The 21,215-nt window shown below is 47.3% G+C and overlaps 1 protein-coding gene across 1 annotated transcript in view; it reads left to right on the top strand.

Annotated features, from left to right (window-relative positions):
• Positions 1–13,803, top strand: part of LOC107512590 (bactericidal permeability increasing protein) — a 28,582-nt gene extending 14,779 nt beyond the window's left edge. The window contains exons 8-15 of the mRNA XM_016148282.2: positions 1,852–2,028; positions 3,104–3,163; positions 4,525–4,692; positions 5,796–5,863; positions 8,052–8,094; positions 10,743–10,806; positions 11,859–11,935; positions 13,456–13,803. Of these exons, the coding sequence (XP_016003768.2) occupies positions 1,852–2,028; positions 3,104–3,163; positions 4,525–4,692; positions 5,796–5,863; positions 8,052–8,094; positions 10,743–10,806; positions 11,859–11,935; positions 13,456–13,494 (696 nt within the window). The 3' untranslated portion in view covers positions 13,495–13,803. The remainder of the gene's footprint in view (positions 1–1,851; positions 2,029–3,103; positions 3,164–4,524; positions 4,693–5,795; positions 5,864–8,051; positions 8,095–10,742; positions 10,807–11,858; positions 11,936–13,455) is intronic.
• Positions 13,804–21,215: the final 7,412 nt, after the last annotated feature.

Genomic DNA, 21,215 nt, shown 5'->3' with positions numbered 1-21,215 from the left:
CCTTGTCTATGCCAAGACCCAGGAACACACACACACACACACACACACACACACACACACACGATACAGAAGCAAATACACACAAAAACCACATACAGACATAGAAATGAATATACACATTTTTACGTGAGTGATGTTAGACACGTTGTTTTACAACTTTTTAAAAACAGAACAGTGAATTGGGCTCATCTTTCCAGGACGTCCTCCTATAGCCCTCAAACTGGCTCTTGGGTCTCTCAGTGATGTGGTGACATTTGGGCTCTTTCCATGTTTTCCCCACAAACATAACCGGAGCTGCTGTGAACATCTTAGTAGGCAGATCCCTGCCCATCTTAGACTATTGTCTAGAAGTGAAATTATTGGACAAAATAGTATATTTTTTAAAAAAAAAAATCTAAGTAAATATAGTCAATAATATTATAATAACTATGTATGGTGGCAAATGGGTACTAAACTTATCAGGAGATCCCTTCATAAATTATATAAATGTCTAACCACTATGCTGTACATCTGAGACTAATATAAAATAATATCGAATGTCAAAAAAAATAAAGAGGAAAAAAAGAAAAATCTAAGTAATACAACAGAATAAAGGATTTAAAGGATACATACTTATCCCTAAGGAATAGGAGATGAGAGGGTCCTGTTCCCCACCTCTGCCCTACTCCCCTACCCCTTTAACAACCCCCTCCCCAAGTCTCCTACTCAAAAGTAATGACCGTCATCCCTGGGGGGGGAGGGGGGTGTTAACCCTCCAGTTTCCTGGTTCTAGGCATTCGAATACACAATCATGAAAACCCATCTAGGTTTTCCTGAAGATCTGTTCCCCTGAATGGATCCACACCGTTCTTCCACTTGCTTTTCTCACCGAACGACATATCTTAACGATGAACCCTGGTTGGTACATATGTCCATCTTATTATTTTTAAGAGTTGCCTGGAATTCTATAATGTAGGTGTCATGGTTGTTAATTTTCAGTGATGAAATGATTCGGAGGTACAAAGACTATTACACACTCTCATGAAACCACCACTCAGATTTAAGAAATGTTACCATTTTGTCCTATTTGCCTCCGATATTTTGGGAAATGAAATGTCATAGAAATAAATAGTTCAGGCCCCCTTGGGCCCCCTCTCCAAACCGGCTCATCCCATACCCCTGAGGAAATCACACTGATGACTCCAGTGTGTGTCCTTCATGCCTGCGTTTTCTTTTACTCCATACTTTTTGTGTGTCGATAATTCTTATGCGGTGTGTTTTATAGGCCTCTAAATTTTACATAAATGGTATCCTACCACATGTATCCATCTACGATTTGCTTGTTTATAACTCAGTGTTATTTTTTTAGCTAAATAAATGATCTGCTTTTGTAGCATGTTGCCAAATTGCCCATCAGAAAAACTATAAACATACATTCTCCAGCAGTATGTGAACACTCACCAAAAACTGGATAGCGTAGATTTAAATGACATATACAACACAAAAGTTTACTTCTCTTTTTAAAAATCATTGCTAATTTGATAGGTTAAAAATAAAACACACAGAGCCTGTTGTTCTTTTAAAGTAGAATTTCTGTGCTTCCTGGCAAAGTTGAGGCAGAGCCAATACAATGGATAGGATTGTGCTCCCGGACCCTGGAGGCCGGGGTTCAATTCCAGTTTGCCACTTACCCCTGAGTGACCTAGTGCAAGTCACTTCACCCACGAGGCATGCGATGCCGCTGCTGGTCTCTGGCCCTGGCTTCCTGCTCTGTGAACGTGTGGTTGGTGCCCACGGCCGTTCCCCCCACCCGCCCCATCAAGTTATAATTCCTGAAGGATGCCGGTCTCACTGTGTCGCCTCCACCCCCAGGGAGAGTTTTTCAGTCTGGCCCACCGCAGCCCCCCTCCCTTTGCCCCGCCGGCACTGGCCTTTCCCACCGACCACGACCTCATGGTGTACCTGGGCATCTCTGACTACTTCTTCAACACGGCCGGGCTCGTGTACCAACAGTCTGGAGTCCTGAACCTGACCCTCAAGGATGACATGGTAAGGCCGGGCTGGGGTGGGTATGGGAAGAGGACTCAGAGTGCAGCAGACGGTCTGGTTTGGGGGAGATCAAGGTCTGGTATCTAGAGGCAGCCGGACCCAAGTTCAAATATCGGCCCCCGCTTTTGCAGCTGGGTTACTTGCTACAGATTCGTCCAGTTATGCAACTTTTCAGAACCTCACTTTCCTTACCTATAAAATACCAAGAACAATATCATCCTCTCAAGGGGGTAATGAGGATTAAATGAGATATAAACACATGAAAAGCACTCAGCACAGGCTTAGCAGGTAGGAAGTACTCGATGTGTAATACAAGTACAGCTAACATTGAATGAGTACTTGCTGCACGCCAGGCTCTGTAATCCAGTCTTAGCATCATATTGCCATTATCGTCATCACTGTCATTGTCTCAGTCTGTATGTTTGTGGCCGAGTCCTGCTCTGGGCCTCAGTTTTCCCATGTGTAAAATGAGGAGATGACCATCCTCTCCAGAGTCTAGATGCAACCGGATCCCAACGCAGTCACCAAACGCGAGGGGTTCCTCTGATGCTGCTCCTGGAAGAGATGTCAGTTCTCCCTCTCCGTAGGGCCACCACAGGGGTGCCGAGCCCCACCTGTGCCCTACGGAAGTAAACAAAGGCCACTCATTAAGAACTCTTCAGTGTAAGGGGGTCAGCCACCATCACGTGCATTTGGCAGAGACTCAAAGGCAGGCAAAGGGGTGGGAAGACTTTATAGTGAGAAAAAGAGAGGGCTTCAGGTATGCACTTAGGGAGGTTGTTGACTTGGGGAAGGTGGATGTAGGCTAATAGAAACTGAGCATCCTATGTGATTGATTTGGAAGCATATCTGGCTTTTTCGAGGGCAAAAAAATTGGGAAGCTGGCAGTCATTGACCAGTATTGACTGTTTTGGGTTGATTGCTGCAGAAGGTGTGGGTCAGCATTCCATTGTCGTATGTGGTCTGGCCATTGTCTGTTCATATATTCAACCTCTCACCCCTCATGTGGAATTTGCTCACCCCCACTTTATAACATAATCCCCCAGAATGTTCTTCTCTTCTTCCCTTGCTACAGATTCCAAAGGAATCCAAATTCCGACTGACGACCAAATTCTTTGGAACTCTCATACCGCAGGTAAGAAAAGGCTTGCTTCCTTTTATAAAGTCAGCTCATGAGGTGGTCTTGGGGCGTTAGGAGGACAGGGATCTGCTGAGTGGCCTGATGAGAGCCCCCTCCAGATCCAGGGGCAGCCCAGTAGCTTTGTGCAGCCCATCCCCTAAACAGAGAAATGCTCCCAGCAGCCAGGTGCCCAGGTGTGAAGGTGGATGCTGCGGCTCATCCATTCAACAAATATTTTCTGAGGCCCCACCACATGCCAGGGGTCCCGTGCTGGGCATCCAGCAAAACAAACTACGTTCCTACCCTCTCGGAGTTCCAATCCAGTAGAGAGAAAAACTTATTTTTCAGGCACCCAAAACAATGCAAAAGGAAATGCAAACTGTGATAAGTGAAGCCAAAAGGTTGATGAGATCACTTTAGACAAGGTGACCAAGGAAAGCTTCTGTTTCATTCTGTTCAGTCTGCCATAAGCAAATGCCACGGACTAGGTGGCTTAAACAGTAGAAAGTTATTTCTCACAGTTCTGGATGCTGAGAAGTCCAAAACTAAAGTGGCAGCAGATTCAGTTTTTGGTGAGGGCTCTTTACCTGGCCGGTAGATGGCCACCTTCTTGCTGTGTCCTCAGATGACCTTTCCAGTGAGCACCTATGGAGAGAGTGAGCTCTCTGGTGTCTCTTCTTATAAGGAAGCTATTGAATCAGGGCCCCGCCCTTGTGCACTTAATCATTCTTAATTGCTTCCTTAGAGCCTCATCTCTAAATACAGCCACAGTGAGGATTAGGGCTTCAATATATGAATTTGGGGGCCAGGGGGACATTCAGTCCTTAACATCCTCTCCAGTGGTGACACTTTCAGAAATTTTTGTACAGGAGGTACTGGCGTGGAGGAAGTGTGACTCATAAGCTTAATTTGCATAACGATCACATTGTTTTTAGTCAGACTGTGAGTGAGTTTACTTGGGGGAGGACTGGAGGCCAGCAGAGATGGAGTGTCACCAAAGCCCTCTTCGTTCCCCCTTGAAGTCACCACTGCTTTTTGAGGAGGTGACATTCGAACTAAAACCTGAGGAAAAGGAAGGAGCCAGGGTAGGGAAGAATGGAGGGACAAGCACTCAGGGAAAGAAGGCGGAGAGTGCAAAGGGTCTCGGGAAGACAACATGTCCTATTTGAGGAGCAGGAGTCCCACGTGGCTGGCGTTGGAGGCGCGTTGGGTGAGGCTGGCAGGGTACCAGCTACCAGATCGTGCAGTCTTCAGGATTTAGTTAAAAAGCAATGAGAAGACATTAGAGGTATTAATGTGGGTCCAGGACAAGGCAGGATTTAGAAACATTTAAATAAAATTGCTCCTTTTGTTGGTCGCCCCGCTGGGGACTGCAGGTGGCCACAATGTTCCCTGACATGAAGGTGCAGCTTCTCCTCTGGGTCTCCTCCCCACCGCGCCTCACCATATCCCCTTCTGGCCTTGCCCTCACCCCTGCGCTGGAGACCCAGGCCTTTGCTGTCCTCCCAAACTCCTCCTTGGCCCCGCTCTTCCTGCTTGGCATGGTAAGCTGTTCCCGAGTGTGGGCAAACGGGGGGCCCCGGTCAGGGCCAAGAGCACTGCTCTCAGAGTCAGGGGGACCAGTGTGAATCCAGTCCAGATTCAAACCTGGACTGCGTGGCGGCAGGACCCGAGATTGGAGCCAACATACTAACTGCTTCGGGCTCCTATAGCAATTCATTCATTCAATTATTCATTCCGATGTTGACTTGGAATACGTGTACCGTTTCTGATTCATTCGCTCACGTCTTTGGTCATTTAATTATGCATTTGTGTATTGTTCATTTATTAATGTATTTATTCAATTATTACTTTATTCAATTATTCATTAGATTGCTAACTTGAAAGATGCTATACCTTTTCTGGTTCATACAGGCATCATTATTCATTTATTCGTTTACTTATATCTTTGTTCAACTGAGCATTCATTTCTATACTTACTTGTTCACTTATTCATCACGTCTTCATCCACACATGTCTTGGTTTATTCTTTCATTTTTGTGTTTAATCCTTCACTTATTCCATTGTTGATTTGTGGCTTCTTTCGATCATTCCACGAATATTTGCCGGCACCCGCTCTAGCCACTGGGAGTGAGGGTCAGACTCTCTATCAGTTAGGAGATACTCCCAGGCCTCAGGCAGTTCTGCCTGGTCTCAAGTTGAGGCCCATTTTGTCCACTTTGCAGATTTAATAGTTTCTGGGTGTTGCCCAAGGTCACACAGACAGTGGGCAGGAAAGCTGAGGCACGAACCTCTGTTTTCTGACTCAAATATTTGTTGAATGAATAAATGAATGAATGGCTCTAAGAATAGGACTGGCCTGGACTCCAGCCCCATGGTCTGGCTAACATAAGCCTCAGGAGTAGGCTGAGAACTCTGACATGGTCTCAGAAGCCTGGGAGAAAATGGTACTTGGTCGACAGTCCGGGATTCATCCACAAACATGAAGCAAAGGAAGAGGCCCCTCCTCCTTTGGTTCTGTGGGTCTGACCTGGCCATCTTGGCTCCTCTGCTGGCCTTTCTGAAGCTGACCTTTCTGGTCCTGGAGGACTTCCAGAGCCCCCAGGCCCTGGGTCAGGACTTTACTTCCTAGGCTGTTACTTTGCAGAGCACGAACATTTCTGTGGAAGTTGGCACCAGGTCCAATAGGCTTGTTGGAGAGCTCAGCTTGGACAAGTAAGTGAGCCTGTGGGGATAGGAAGGGGGGCTGCCCATCTGTTCTTGGTGTCCATAGGCTAGCGATGACTTTATGATGTCATCTTTGCTTTCCTGTGTCATTGCTTTCCTGTTCACTCATCACATTTAAGCTTCAAATAGTGTGCAGATGGCACAATATCCCCATTCTGCAGACAGTAGTAAATTGAATGCTCAGAGACGAAGTGACTTGCCCGAGGCCACACATTGTAGGGTGACCAGCCATCTCAGTTTGCCTGGAGTTTCCCAGTTTTAGCACTGAACGTCCCACATCCCAGGACACACCCCTCATTCCTGAGCCCACTTATGACTGGACAGTGCAGGCCGATGATCCACTCCACAGTGAACCACAGCAGCTCCCAGCCGCCCCACGTCCCCGGCCTTCCATGGCACTTTGAAAACCCTCTTCAACTTCTTTGTCCCTACCCTTGGGATTTCACCAACCCTCCCCCTGCTGGGGGAGTCTGTGATCCATGTGGGATCCGACATTGAGGCTGCCGGAATTTGAAGAAAATTCACCTTGGCAGGCACCAAACTCTCCAAACTTCAGTGTCCCTGGCTGTAAAATAAGCCTAATAATTGTTCTTTGCTAACAGCATCATCGTGAGGATAAAATGAGGTATTATTATGTGCTGAAGTGTTTGGAACACTGCAAGGGATGAAGTAAGTACTCAATAAGCAAGAGGGAAAGACAAAGAAAGACACACGGACAAAGAGAGATGCAGAAATGGAGGGAGAGAGGAGAAAAAGATAGACACAGAGACAGACGCTCAGAGACACATACACACAAAGGAAAGGAGGAAGGGGAGAGACAGAGCAAGAGAGACAGACAGACAGACACGTCAAGAGGGAGCCTCTCAGAAGAAGACGGAAAAACACAAAAGGGGGAAAGAAGGAGAGAGAGGGAAACCCTCGGAGAGAATGGGTGTGACGACCCCAACATTTAGACCTGGCCTCTGACTCTTAATCATGTTCACACTGTTCAGCTTGAGTCTTGGCCCACATTCCTGCCCATATCAGCCTTCTCCCTGACACGGAACTGTCCTTAACCTTGAGATCAGCTCCTGAGGTTTACATGCTGCTCATTTCCAGGGGCATCATTCTGACAAGTGTTACTGCTTTGGAAACATGTGGATTTAATTTTCCTTGAAACACCTGTGGGCTTCTCACGTAGAGGAGCCGGAGAGGATACAGCTGGATTATGGCTGAGCACAGACTTTCTGAAATATGCAGCAGTGGGGGTTGAGAATCCATAGGGCAAGAGTCTTGGGGCTCCCAACTGTTAGAGAAAAAGAGTGAGTTTTGCAAGTTTTCAAGTTTTGAAGGGTATTGGAGACAATAAGAGTTTGGGCACCAGGGAGATCTGTTTGAAATCTTACTTTGCTAATTGTTAACTGTGTGACCTTGGACAGATCGCTTGACCTCTCTGAGTGTCAGTGTTCTTATCTGTAAAATGGGAGTGTGATGGCCCTTGCCTCTTGGAGTGTTATAGACACTTTTATATAGACACTTCCTGTAACACTTTTCCCAGTGTTATAGGAATTCACTGGGAAAAGTACTCGATATAGTGAATGATAGGGGTTCAATAAAGTGCTATGTATTACCCTCTTTCTCTGAGATCACTGTTAAAATGTCATACAGGCTATAAAGAGGGGATAGTTTATTGGCTCAGATCATTGAAAAGTCTAAGGATTTCAGGCAAGAGTGGATCCAGATGCTTAAATAATGTCCTTGTGACTGACTCTCTCCATCTCTTAGTTCTACTTCCCCTCTGGCTGGCTTCGTTTCCTAGCAGGCTGTCACTAAGTGGTGGGAAAAAAAAAATGGTTACTGGCAGCTCCCTAATTTTCCTGTAGGAAAGAGAACACCTCAGTCCCAGTACTTCCAGTAGAGGTGCGGGTCACAGGTCCATCCCTGAAGCAATTACTGTGGCAAGGGAGGTGGACTCTGCCCTTCGGCCAGCCCACCCCAGAGCCTAGCACTAACCATGCAGAAAATGAGTGACTCCTCCAAAGGAAAAATCAGGGAACTATGACTAGAGGAAGGGGGATGGATGCTTAGTGGAAAAACGAGACGACATCCAGTAGAGCAAGCCTCTTCTCCCCAGTAACTGGACCCTCATATGGGTCCTGTACATGGTGGTCTCAGCCTCCCGCACCCCTTCTTGCAGGCTGCTCCTAGAACTGAAGCACTCGGACATCGGCCCCTTCTCGGTGAGTCTGAGGCCTTTGGTGGCTCCTTCCTTCCCCCGACCTTGAGATAACTGTCCTGAGGGCCACTCAAGCTCATGGCATCATTTAAGGAGGCCACTTGTTTATTTGCATATGATTTGCATATGAGGTAATGATGGGAGGAGCTTTGTGGGCTAGAGACCTGAGCTAGAATTGCTTTTCTGTGCTTACTCACGTCACTGTGGGGTTTGGGCAAGTCATTTCCCCTTTTGGAAACTTAGCCCTTCCCCACAAATAAGGAATAATCCTTTCCACTCAAGTTAGCATGGTGAGGTTTAAATGGGATTAAATGTGCACAAACTAGTACAGAAAATCTGCTCAACAAGTATTTGTTGAATGAACAGTGAATTAGTTTACTGAGCACCTACTAGGTGGCAGGCATTATCCCAAGTGTGGGGATATGTTCATGAAGAAAACAGGCAAGTGACCCCATGTAGAGCCTTATAGCATTGTGGAGAAACAGACAATAAGAAACGAAGATCATTTCAGTCCAGATCCATACTATAAAAACAAGACAGGGGTGAGGTAGAAAGTGACAAGGAAGTTTGAAGATTATGATATGGTGTGACCAGGGAAAGCCTCTCTAAGGAGGTGATGTTTGGGCCACGGGGGCCAGCAAGAAGATCTGCTGTGGGCAGAGGAAATCGCAGGGGCAAAGGCCCTGGGGCCGGTTTCACCCCCAGCCTTCTAGGCTAGAATAGATTTGGTTTGAAGGGCAGTGAGAAGCGGTGAACTGTTTCATGCAGGAAGTGACATGAGCTGATTTATTTATATCTTTATGAAAGATGTCCCCAGGTGGGGTTAGAAGAATGGATTACAGGGGACAAGAGTAGAACATGTGGAGAGGCATCTGTACTCGTCCATCTAAATGGAGAAGCAGGTATATTTGTCCATCTAAGAGATGATGGGGCTGGGACTCAGCCAGGAAGGAAGGGATAAATGGCCGATTGGGGACATACGGTACTTTTGAAGTAGGATTAGACAGAACTTGGTGAGATATTTGATATGTATGGCGAGGGAAGGGGCAATGAAGAATGACACCTATATTTTTGGCTTCAGCAGCTGGGTAAATGACAAAGTCACTCACTAAGCTGGAGATGGACAGGTGGAGGGGAGAGAGACAGGTATCTTGACAGACCAGGTAGATGATTTCCCTACCTGGAATCATTGACCATCGTTAAGTAGACTCACTCCTGCCTCCCCTGCCCAAGGAGGGCACTGGGGGTGAGTGGCCCACTCAGTAGAAGCTTAAATGCTCTTCGACAGCCATCCTCAACGAGCACCAAGATTGTAACTTCCACTGGAAGTCACGGCATGCGTCTTACTACGTGTGGCCTGAGTCTCCCAGGAACCTCTTGTTGAACCCTGGAGAACATTTCCTTGGACCTCTGAAATGCTCCCTCCAAGATCTCCCCCAAGTGGGTGCCTTGTAAGCCACCCAACCCCAAAATCAGACTGTCCCCATGTCCCCTCTCAATCTAATAGAAATACAGCCAGCCATTTCCAGCAGATGAGATCACAACAGACCGACTCAAAGCAATCTCACTGTAATTTCACGGATTTACTGGTGATAAGCCTCTCCTAGTGACTTGACTCAGTGTGTAACTAACTTCTGCTTCTACAGAAAATAAAAATTTTAAGTTCCTAGATTCATGGGAAGAAAGGCACCACATTTGATGAGCCCAGAGAATTATAGTGTGGGGAAGGAAACTCAATTGTTCTGGAAACAAAAATGTACATATTTACAAGTCGTAAATGTCACCACTACAGGCAATCCTCTTGAGGGTGTTATATTATTGTTGAATTTTTTTCATCATTGCAAAAGCAAAACATATACATTATGGGACAATCAGACCCTAGAGGTTTGCAAAACAACATATTTCCTATTTTCACCACTTAGTTAATAATTTGGAGTCTCTATCCTTCCTGACCTTTTGCTATGCATATTTGATAACAAAATGGAATTACATAGTTTCTACAGACTGTTTTTTCACACTCAAAAATAGATTATGACTATCTCTGTAATGATAAATATATTTCTACATTATTATTCAAAACCTTTGAATAGTGTTTCCTAGTATCAAAGTGCCACCATGTCCCGCAGACGATTCCCCAAGTTTTGGACATATAGATTGCTTTTAATTTACTGTTTTGGTTATATTGATCGCTCTGGTGAGCATCTAAGTTTATGCTCACACCCCTTGTCATTTCCTTAAGATAAATGCCTTGGAGGCATGTTTGTAGCCCACCAGGCAAACACATTTTTAAGGCTTTTGATGAACATCATGGAATAGCTCTCAAAAAGATTAAACCCCTTTACCCCTCTAGCCCGTAACATCTGAGATAATGAGATTACACGCAGGTTTTTCATGTTTAAATACTCTCTGCTGACCTTCCTTATTTCTGCCTTATACCTTATGGTTCAGCATTCGCTTTGTATCTGGAAATTTTAGGGCAAAAGAGATCATTGCCGTGACCTTGGTCTCGCTGCAGGGTTCCATGTCATCACCTGGGTCCATCTCGCCACGGTTTTCCAGCCCTGAGGTTGCCCTGCACGGGAGGGAGGGTGGCAGAAGACCGCGGATGCCTCAGTGCCCTGACACGGGTCCCATCCCTTTTCTGACTTCCAGGTTGAATTGCTACAGACCATCATGAACTACGTGGTGCCCGCTGCTGTGCTTCCCAAGCTTAATGGTGAGGAGCTTTGGAGAAACAATTGATTTTTAGTCCTAGGGGAACTGGTGGGGTTAATTCCTAATTGACCTAATGCCTGGTCTCGGTTGTGGGAGCTGAGGGATGGTCACCCCAAATGAACCTTAACTTGCATCTGACACAGAAAAGGAATGGGAAAAGGGCACCCCACCCAAGTGGAGTTCCTACTACATGCCCATCTAATCCTTATGACAGCCCCATGAGATGGGGGATTATCGCTATCTCCAGTTTTCATGGGAGGAGATCAGAGAAGTTAAGAGACTTATTCCAGGTCACAGAGCAGGCGAGATGGAACTTGGATTCGATTCCACCTCTGAGGCCTGAGACCTCAGGCTTTTCCCAGCTCTGGGAGGAAGGCCAAGGAAGAAGGGCCTCAGCTAAGAGCTTATTATGCTCACCGCACTTGTAAAGGCTCTAGGCAGGCCTGCTCATTACCTTGGCAGGGTCAGGGGCAACGGTACACATAGAGGCCCACATAACGTGTGACTAGAATATTTAATGATAAATTAATCTTAACGAATGTAGCTTCATAATCACCTAGGAGACCAGGTTTGAATTAAGGGTTCTCTAGAGTTCCGTTTCAAAGTGCGATGGTATGTGAGGAGCCTCCCCCGGCCACCACCCAGCTCTGGTTTCATCCTGAACACTGAGGGACTTCACACGGACATGAGTAGACCCCCTAATCACATGTCCGCAGGCTCTCCGCACCCCTATGAGCAGCCTCCCCTGACTGTCGCTCAGGCTTGGTGTCCACCAGCAGTACTGCCCATCACCCTCCGGAGGGCGGTCGTGGGCAACACTCCTGCACAGGTCCTGGGTGTGAGCTTGGGTGATGGGGTGGAAATGTCAGGGTCCCAGGTCCCTGGAGCGTGGTGGAGAACAGGGTGGGAGACTCTAGGGTAGCCTTCTTTGAAGGCCAGCGCACCCATGCCAATCCCTACCCAGAGCCGGGCACACCGGTTCAGGGAGGCCACCCACCTGGCTCTCTTGGGCTCCCTTCTCCTCTCCTATCCTTATCTTTACCTCCATTGCAGAGAGGCTGCAGAAAGGCATTCCTCTCCCATTGCCTGACCACATGCAGCTCTTCAACCTAGAACTTCAGTCTCGCCAGGTAAGTCCCAAAGCTCCCTTTTCACCAAATCTCCCACCACTATAGCAACCTGGTGCTAAAAGCTTTCTCTGTTGCAAGCCCCATGTCGAGTGCTTTCTACCCTTAAAACAACCCTGGAAAGTGGGTGCTCTTAATAAAAAGGGAAAAAAGACTAAACTCAGAAACGCCAAACAGCTGCTGAATAAAGTCCAGTTCCAAAGCCAGGTCCTTGCTTTTAACCATTGCCTGCATCATTCCCACATGATACTAGGTAAAAATGGAACTCACATGGTGGCCAGGCTCTCTTTCATAAGATAGCTCCATTTAAATACTGACATGTGTGTTGCGTGCCTTCCTTTGCATCCAGAGTCACTCTAGGCCCATGGGTTATAAAGCGTGGTCAGCATCTGGAAGGTTTAGATGCCAGAATGGACAGCCTCCTCTTGCCTTTCCCCCAGCCTGACTTCCAGCAGCACCGGACACTATTTACCTCATCTGTGGGAGCTTTCTTCCCTTAGTTTGGATGCGCCCCCCACCCCCACACCCACCGTTTTCCAGCCACTCCTCACCAGGCTTTTGCATTCTCTTTTTCCCGGCTTCCTCTTTCTCCTTCCTTCCCAAGGTGAGTTCTCCAGGGTTCCTGCCCAGGCCTCTTCCCTTTCCCCCACTTCTGGCTTTCCCCAGGCACCTCCATCAACTCAGGCTGACGGGCCACCTTTGTGCCACCCAGAGAGTGACTCAGCTGCACTTCCAGTTTCTGCTACCTTCCCGACTTGTGCATCAGCTGGCTTCCTTGGCACCTCCACCCCAGGGGCCCCTAAAAACCAGCACATCCCAACGGAGCTGATCACTGCAACGTAACCTTCACCCCCTGCTCCATTCCTTACCTTGGTCAATGGCTATCCTGATAACCTCGTGGCCCTCATGGAAAACTCCCGTCACCCAAATTCCTTGATTTCCCTCACTCCCAATGTCCAATCAATCCCTAGTTCCTTAGACCAGGGAACTAAGGGAGCTGAGAGCCTGTGGAATAATAGCTGAGAGAACAGAGGAAACACATTCGACTATGTTCCCCACCTTTAAGCCAGTTTATCCTTAAAAAAAAAAAAAAAATGACCCCCATGGCACAATTTAATTTCTTCATCTCTGAAAATTCCAAGTGAAGAGCACGAAGGAGCAAAGAGAAGTGGCTTTGCAGTCTTGCCTGGAACGAGGTCCCTTAAGCTGCCATGAAGCTAGGAGGACAAACGAAGGCCTCCAGAGCTGCCCGGGGGGTCTCCACGTCTGAGAAGGAAGCGGCTGCCAGGGAAGCTGCTGACAGATTCACAGGCCCTGGCAGCCCCTGTCGTGCAGACTCCAGAGGGAGCCCCCGAGTGCGCCCCGCTCTCTCCTGCCTTTCTGTCAGCGGGACAGGCCCAACTCCGCTCTCTCTCCTTTCCAGCAGGCAGGCTCCCCTGAGTTTCCTTCTAAAAACCCGGCAGCCCCACCCTCACCACAAGGGTGCACTTCCGTCTGATGACAGGGTTCCCATCTCTCCCTAGGATTTCCTGCTGTTTGGCGCGGATGTTCACTACGGCTGAAGTCACCGCGGGAGCCAGGGGTTGTCAGCTGCGCCAGGAGGTGATAGCTTGTCAGCACCCATTCCTGACGGGCCCATGGGGCACAGGCCACTTTCTCCAGGCGTCCCTCTCTAGCTCTTGACCCAGACACCCTTGCAAACTTCTCTGAACTCAGGTTCAAAAATGATTTAAACACAGGGAGCCTTGTTCCTTGGAAAAGTGCGTGATATATATTTTAGGGATTATGAGCTTCTTTCAAAGGTTAAGCCTGCATGGACGTTTCCTCCAGGGGTTGCGTTTCAGTTATAACCACAATATTTCTCTTTGTACTTTGCAAAAATAAAAAATATATGTTTTTTCCTTTGGAATTCTGTGTGCTAGCATTGTTTCTTGTTTTATGTCCATTGATTCATTCATTGGCTATGATCGGCATGGCCTTCGGTGCTAGTGTACGACACAAATGCAGTCACCTCTTTATTTCTCTAATTACTCTCTTGAGCGCCCCCACACCTGTGTTAGTAAAAACTGCCATCGTTCCTTTTTGAGGATGCTCATCCCACACTGCCCAAGAGTACTTGGTGTCGCTGTTGAACAGCTATCCTACACAGCCTGTCTTCCCTGCGCCACCCGCCCCTCCCCCCCATCCTCCCCTCCCCCCCCCCCCCGCACCTGGTCTCTATAGTGATGGTCCCCTTAATCTATGCTCCCCTCCCCTACCCAGCCATTGAGCTCAAAGCAGAACACTGGGCCAGGGGACAGAGGTCACTGGAGTTTTCAGTCAGTCACATTCTCCGCTTCAATTAGCACTTCCCCATGACTCTCCAGACTGGTGTGGAAGCCAGATCGCCAGCCCAGATGTTCCTTGGAGTCTTGGTGAGTTTCCTCCAGGGCTTTGGGACATTTCTTGCCATGGGACATCAGGTGTGCCTATCTCAGGCCATTAGATGGGTCCTAAGAACATTTTACTTCAGATCAATTGAGCATCCCTAGAAGGTCCCTTCGAGCTGTTGGCATTTGATCTGAGACCAGAAGGATGAGGAAGAGTTTGAAGCAGGCAGTGGCACGTAGGGTAATTTAGTTTAAAAAATGTTTTGTTGTGACTTCTGAAAGCATTGGAAGGGCAAGAGTGGAAAGGGGTGGGCACAAATTAGGAATCTGTTGTTTTTATTCAGACTTTGTATAGGTTGGTGACAATAAAAATGGAGAGAAGCATTTGCAGCACTTTAAAGAAAAGTACACACACGTCTGCTAACATCATCGATTCTCTGTTAAATAGAGGTAGAGGCTCTGGGGCCACACAGGGGAAGGGAGGGACGTTGACCAAGCACAGCACATGAATGATTTTATTTAATCCCTCAGTGCTCTCTGTCCCCCAAGGTGGGAAGTGTTCAATCCTTTTAGATGGAATCACCGTCCCTGAACCACACAGCTGGCAAGAGGCAGAGCCGGGATTCCCACCCTCCCCGGGATGCCCACCCTCCCTGACGTCAGAGCTCATGCTCTTTCCACCCCTCTCGGGTGTCAAAATCTTACCTGTTTGGTGCTTGGCATGTGTAAGGCAGGACTACCGTGTTTAGTTGCACAGGTTGCACACTGTAAAAAAAAAAAAAAGCACCAGGCTGAGGGAACAAAATCCTTTCTCCAATTTGTCCACCAAGAGGATGGAACCTTTTTCTACTTGTCCAGGGGAGTCTCTGATAGGAACGGACAAGCAGCCAGTGAGGCTGGAAGGAAGAGGGCAAATGGGAGCACAACATGGCATGAGGCTGGGAGGCCTTGAAGGCTGTTAAGGACTCTGAATTTTATTCCAAAAATGAATGAATGATGAATGAATGAATGAATAAGAGACGTCATTGGAGAGTTTTGAGCAGGAGGTTAACACAATCCAATTTGCATTTTTTAAAAGACCCCTCTGCTGGAGTGGGGGGCAGAGCTGGTAAGTACAGGACACTGCCCTGCCTTCCCCCACCCTCACCTCCTCTACCCCCATTCTCTTTGGACATAGTTAGCCACCTCCCACATCTCCCCTCTACTTTTCAAAACATTCAGGTAGCCCCTGCCTGCTCTCTACAAGAAAAAAAAAAAAAGCAATATTTCTTGAACCTAAAGACTGGTGAGTGGACCATACTGTGCCCTGGGGACCTTTCTCTAATGGCTGAGAAAGGAGCAGTTGTTTGGAGGTGTGATTCAAGGAGCATTCTCCAAGACAATCCAAATTATCTGCCAGGCTGCCTACAAAACCACTATTTGAGTAGCCTCTCTCCCTTTGGGCTAAGCATTGCCTGCTCCACATGACTGCTAATGTGCACGGGATTTCTTTGAGGGATGTTGAAAGTGTTCTAAAATTAGATTGTGGTGATAGTTGCACAACTCTATGACCATAGTAAAAGCTACTGAACTGTTCACTTTAAGTGGGTGAATGTTATGGTATGTGAAATATTTGTCAATAAAGCTGTTAAAAAACAAAAAGGATTGCCCGCTCCGGACTGCCTGAAAGCTCACCATTCAAGCAGCTTCCCTTCTGGGTTTGGCACTGCCCTCTTGGGGTCCCTTCTGGAAATGCTGATATTAAATATGATGGAGGGATACCCTACGTGAGGAGAGGAGGGGCGGGCCACGGGGAGACTAACCACTGTGTTCATTTTGCCACATCCATTAATGGCCCTGAGTGCCCCTGCCCTGGGCTGATCGCTTCATGCTGTTTATCTCATTTAATCTTCGTGACACCTCCAAAAGTAGACGAGGGTTCCCCCACTTTCCAGATGAGGAGTTGGATGTTTAGGGAGGTAATGTGGCCTGCCTGAAACCACACAGTTCAGTATTCAAAGCCTGGGCTGTGGAGTCACCTCACCCTGGTTTCAAATGCCAACCCAGCCCCCCATGGGCTGTGCAACTTTCCAGGTGCTACTTGACCTCTCTGATTTTCTATTACTTCCTCTGAAAATTAGAGATAAAACCTTGCCCTTGTCTTTGGTATGAGGTTGTTGGTCAGTGGTATAATTAAGAAGCTCATGGTGTGATGGTTAACAGTATGAACTGTGCTCCATGACACCTTGGGCTCAGATCCCAGCTCTACTGTTTACCTGCTGTATGACCTTGGGTAATTCAGCTGTGTGACCTTGAGTAATTAACTCTCTAGGCTTTCATCTTCTCATCTGTAAAGTGAAGATCATAATAGTACCTACCTCACAGAGTTGTTATGAGAATCAAATTTATGTGAAATCTGTGGCTCAGGACCTGACAAGTAGTCATCAAAGGTAGCTCTAAATATTAGTAAACACGGTTCCTCTCCCTGTACTGTAAGGATGATTTCTGGCATGCCGTAGTTGTATTCATCATGCCAGGCATACAATAAGCACTCTGTAAATGTTCAGTTTTTAAACGATCTGGGATTCGAACCCACATCTGAGTGACTTAAAGCCACTCTGTCAGTGATTCTCAAAGCATGACCCAGGGCTGCCTGCCTGAATAGCCCTGACCCCAAGAATCAGAACTGCAGCCTGGCTGGAAATCTGGGTTCAGTCCTGGACTCACAGTGTGACTTGGGCCAGTCCTTCGCCGCCTCTGGGTCTCAGTTTCCCCACATGTAACAACAGCAAGGGCCCTCTGGAATTCCAGGAAAGGAATCCAATAAAGTGAGCTCTGGCAAATATTAAAGAATCTTTTCTTGCTGAAATTTTGCATTTTAGCAGAAGTTCTTTAGGGGTCCCCAAAGCTATCAAGACCCAGCGAAAGGAGGCCACTGCTGGGATTTTAGATACTGTCAATTGCAGAGGCAAAGGAGGTGGGGAGGGAGAGATGGGAGAGCTCGCAGGTTCCTGAGAGTCCCCCTGGGGCAAGGGGCTGTGTATCCATATGGCCAGCCTTGCTTCAGGGCATTTCTTAGCATCCCAAGTAGGAGACACACAATCTCCAAACCACACTGGATCATCAGCGACATCACTATTTTTCTTCTGTAAATAGATATGCCTCGGGGCTGTGTGTGTGTGTGTGTATATGTGTGTGTGTGTGTGTGTGTGTGTGTGTGTGTGTGCACGCGCAGCTCTGCAGATGATGGGCTGGGAGAGGGGACTGCTAGCAATGTCAAATCCTCAAATACAAAGTACCCTACAGGGATCCAGAACGGCCGGTCTTCATAACATCGTTCTCTTTCAGCGAGAGCGCGTGTTCTCAGGAGTGTGGGCACCATTAGAGAAATCTGCACCGAAGACAAAAGGGAACAGAGTTATAGAACTGCTGGGCTTGGAGCAAACTGGGAGCTCATTTAGTCCCTTGTTCTCAAAAGGTCCGACATCAGCACCGCCTGGGAGCTTGTTAGAAATGCAGTGTTGGCCCCAAAGAGAACATGATGAATCAGAATTTGCGTTTAGACAAGATCCCTGGTATATATACACCACGAAGTCATTATCCATTCATCCATCAGTGAAAACTTAGGTTGCTTCTGTATCTTGGCTGCTGTGAATAATGCTGCAATGAACATGGAGGTGCAGGTATCTCTTCGATCCTGTTTTCATTTCCTTTGGATATATACCCAGAAGTGGAAATGCTGGGCCATGTATGGTAGTTTTGTTTTTGATTTTTTGAGGAACTACTATTTTCTGTACCAATGTATATTCCCACCAACAGTGTACAAGGGTTTCCTTATCTCCACAGCCAGAAATTATGGTATGTGTATAATAACGGAATATTATTCAGCCATGAGAAAGAAGGAAATACTGCCATTTGTGACAACATGAGTGAAAGTTGAGGGCATTATGCTAAGTGAAATAAGTCAGATGGAGAAAGACAGGTACTGTATGATCTTAGTCATACGAGGAATCTAAGAAAGCTAAAATCATGAAAACCGAGTAGGATGATGGTCATCAGAGGCTGGGGTGGGAGAAACGGGGGAGATGTCGTTTAAGGGGATGAACTTAGAACTAGTAGATAAATAAGTCCTGGAGATCTAATGCACAGCAGAGTGATCAGAGACAACAATACTGTATTATAAATGTCAAAATTGCTAATGAACTAGATCTTAATTGTTCCCACTACAAAAAAGGAATGATAGTTATGCGATGTACTAGAGGCGTCAGCTAACACCACGGTTGGTGGTCATCATATTGCAATATGAAAATGTATCTAATCAATACCTTGTATACGTTAAACATATGTCAACTATACCACAATAAAAATAAATTTCTAAACAAACAAGAGTCCCTGGATGATTCGAGAACTCTGTCCTGGTCCAACAGCTTCCCCTGTATTTGGAGGAAAAGCTAGGATCAGCGAGGGGCATGTTTGCCCATGTCACACACCTCACCAGGGACAGAGCTTAGACAGGGACCCAGGCTTCCTTGCTGCCAGTCCTTCCCATTTCACAGCTGTGATTCAGCACATGCTGCTCCCTCCTCCCGGACTGCCCTTCGCGCTCTCCTCCACAAAACCTCCACGTGATCTTCTTCGAACTTCGAGATCCAGCAGGATGTCACCTCTCTCTCCACGAAGGCTTCTTCAGTGGCCACGGAGACTCCCCTGGTGGCAGAGCATGAGTTGCTGCTGTGTATTTTTAGCTCTCTCTTTCTCAGTCTACTGTCCCCATACAAGACCTGTACAGATTTTGGAAAAGAATTCAGCTCTCTCCAGGAGAGGAAGGCATTTGCTACAAAAGATCAATAATGCAGAAGAAATGCTCAGTGTGCTAACTGTGACGACCAGAGTTCAGGCAGGAAACCAGAATCCAGCTCAGATGGTTCTTGGGATTCAAACGAAGAGGCCGTTTACAGAGCTGGGGGACAGGCTTAAAGAAACCGGCAAAGGATATTGAGGCCCCAGGAACTAGCATCCGTAGGCTTGAGGAGCAAAGAAAGGAATCAGTTATCCCAGCCCAGCAAGGGCTGGAGTCCCGTCGGTGAGGGGGTCAGGAGTGATACAGCCACTGCCAGAACCCAGATGCAAACCAGGAGGGAGCAAGGGAGAAGTGCCCTGACTCCTCTCTTCCTGACCTCTGACCTCCTGCTGTTCCGCCTTTTGGCTGAGCCCTACTACAGATGGGGAAACTGAATTACAGAGTGCCCAAGGTCACCCAGTGGGCGAGTCAGGATTCGAACCCAGGCCGTCTGGTCCCAGAGTCCATGCCCTTGCCCTTACACTGTCTTCTGCTTTATGTTCATTCACTCTTTCAACAATTATCTGCTGTGTGCCACTCAGTATTCCAGGCACTGTGGCTTCCCAATTATGGCTTTTCCAAATTCTTTTCAACTGACATCTCTGTAATCGGAACCCAATTAATATTGTTCTTGTTGAAAGGGAGAACATTTTCACTACTGTAGGACTTGATGGTTGCCGGGGTGACAACGACAATGGCTTTCGTGAATGTGGATGGACAGCCTGGTAGAGGAAAGGCCTGGAGGTTCTGACCAGCCCTGGGGTCAAGCTGCTGCCAGGGGCCTCTCCTGAGCCATAGGTCACTGCCAGGGACCTTGATCAGAGTTAGGTACCTATGGGAGTGGAAGCCTGACCTGGGGCCACGTGGCATACAGGCTCATGAAGGTCTAAGGTCTAAAGGTCACAGCTGTGGGAATTCCCACCCCTGCAAATGGCCCCACCCTGGGACATCCTCAAACCGCCACTAGAAGAGTGACATCTGTGTCCCCTCAAAGTTCTCACTCTTCAGACTATCCTCTCCCACTCTCTTAGCTGGAAGAGCCCATGGGAGCCACTTTCTCTGTCCTCCTTGTTTTACACAGGGAAACTGAGGCATAAGAAGGAAACAAGGTTTGCCGAGGGCCCCATGGCCAGGCAGGGCTGAACCAGGTGGGAGCCCTGTTTTCCAACCTCCAACCTCCCAGCCTAGGACTCATCCCCACCTCAGCAGACTGAGTCCAGGAAGCAGACACCGCCCACATGGCTGAGTCCACTCAGCCCTGCCCTAAGGGCACCCAAGCTGGTGGGGTGACAGGCAGAACCCCAAGAAACCTTGGCCTGATGACAGGAATGCCAGAGTACAGAGGAGCAGAGAGGCCCATGCTCAGTATGGGACATTCTCATCTTAACCCCAATTCCAGTGCCTTTGATGACCCACTGGGAAGAAACTGTATTACTCCCACCACATTCAATTTGTTGACAGTCAAAAGACCCAGCTAATTTCAAGGAAGAGGGCACAGAGAGTCCACCTTTTGATGGGGGGGAGTAGCAAAGAATTTGTGGACATACTTTTAAAGGACCATAATTACAAAAAAAGCAGACAGTGGTCAAAGCTATGATGGAGAAAGTGCAGAGGATTGTGGGACCTCAGAAGGAAATGTGGAGGTGATCAGGGAAGACTTCCTGAAAGTGAGGGTAGAACAAAGTTCACCTATATAGGGAGTCCTGGGGTATCCCTATGAATTAAGCACAATCTCTGCTGTAAGTTTTGTTTTCCAAAATGAAATTTTATCTTTACTACTGCAAAGGACCACACCTCAAAGAAATAAAAATTAAAATAATGACAAGCAAAAAGATTTTCTAAATATCTATAATTCTGCCCATCCAACCAGAGATAGCCCTTAGTAACTCCTTGCTAAGAATTTTCCAGATTGGCTTACATGGGAATAAAACAAAGAAATAGAACCCTACTACATGGTGCTGTTAGAAACAGACCTCTCATGACCATCTTTCCTTATCAAGTTATACATTGATTTCTGCTGCCTCACTTTAAGTGTCTATATCATGCTTAATTTAATCAATGTCCTTTCGTTGGACACTTTAGATTGGGTCCCCCT

The sequence above is a fragment of the Rousettus aegyptiacus genome, unplaced genomic scaffold (genome assembly GCF_014176215.1).
Source record: "Rousettus aegyptiacus isolate mRouAeg1 unplaced genomic scaffold, mRouAeg1.p scaffold_m13_p_12, whole genome shotgun sequence".
Taxonomy (NCBI): domain Eukaryota; kingdom Metazoa; phylum Chordata; class Mammalia; order Chiroptera; family Pteropodidae; genus Rousettus; species Rousettus aegyptiacus.
Note: the sequence above shows the minus strand (reverse complement) of the source record. Positions and strands in the feature narration are given on the sequence as shown.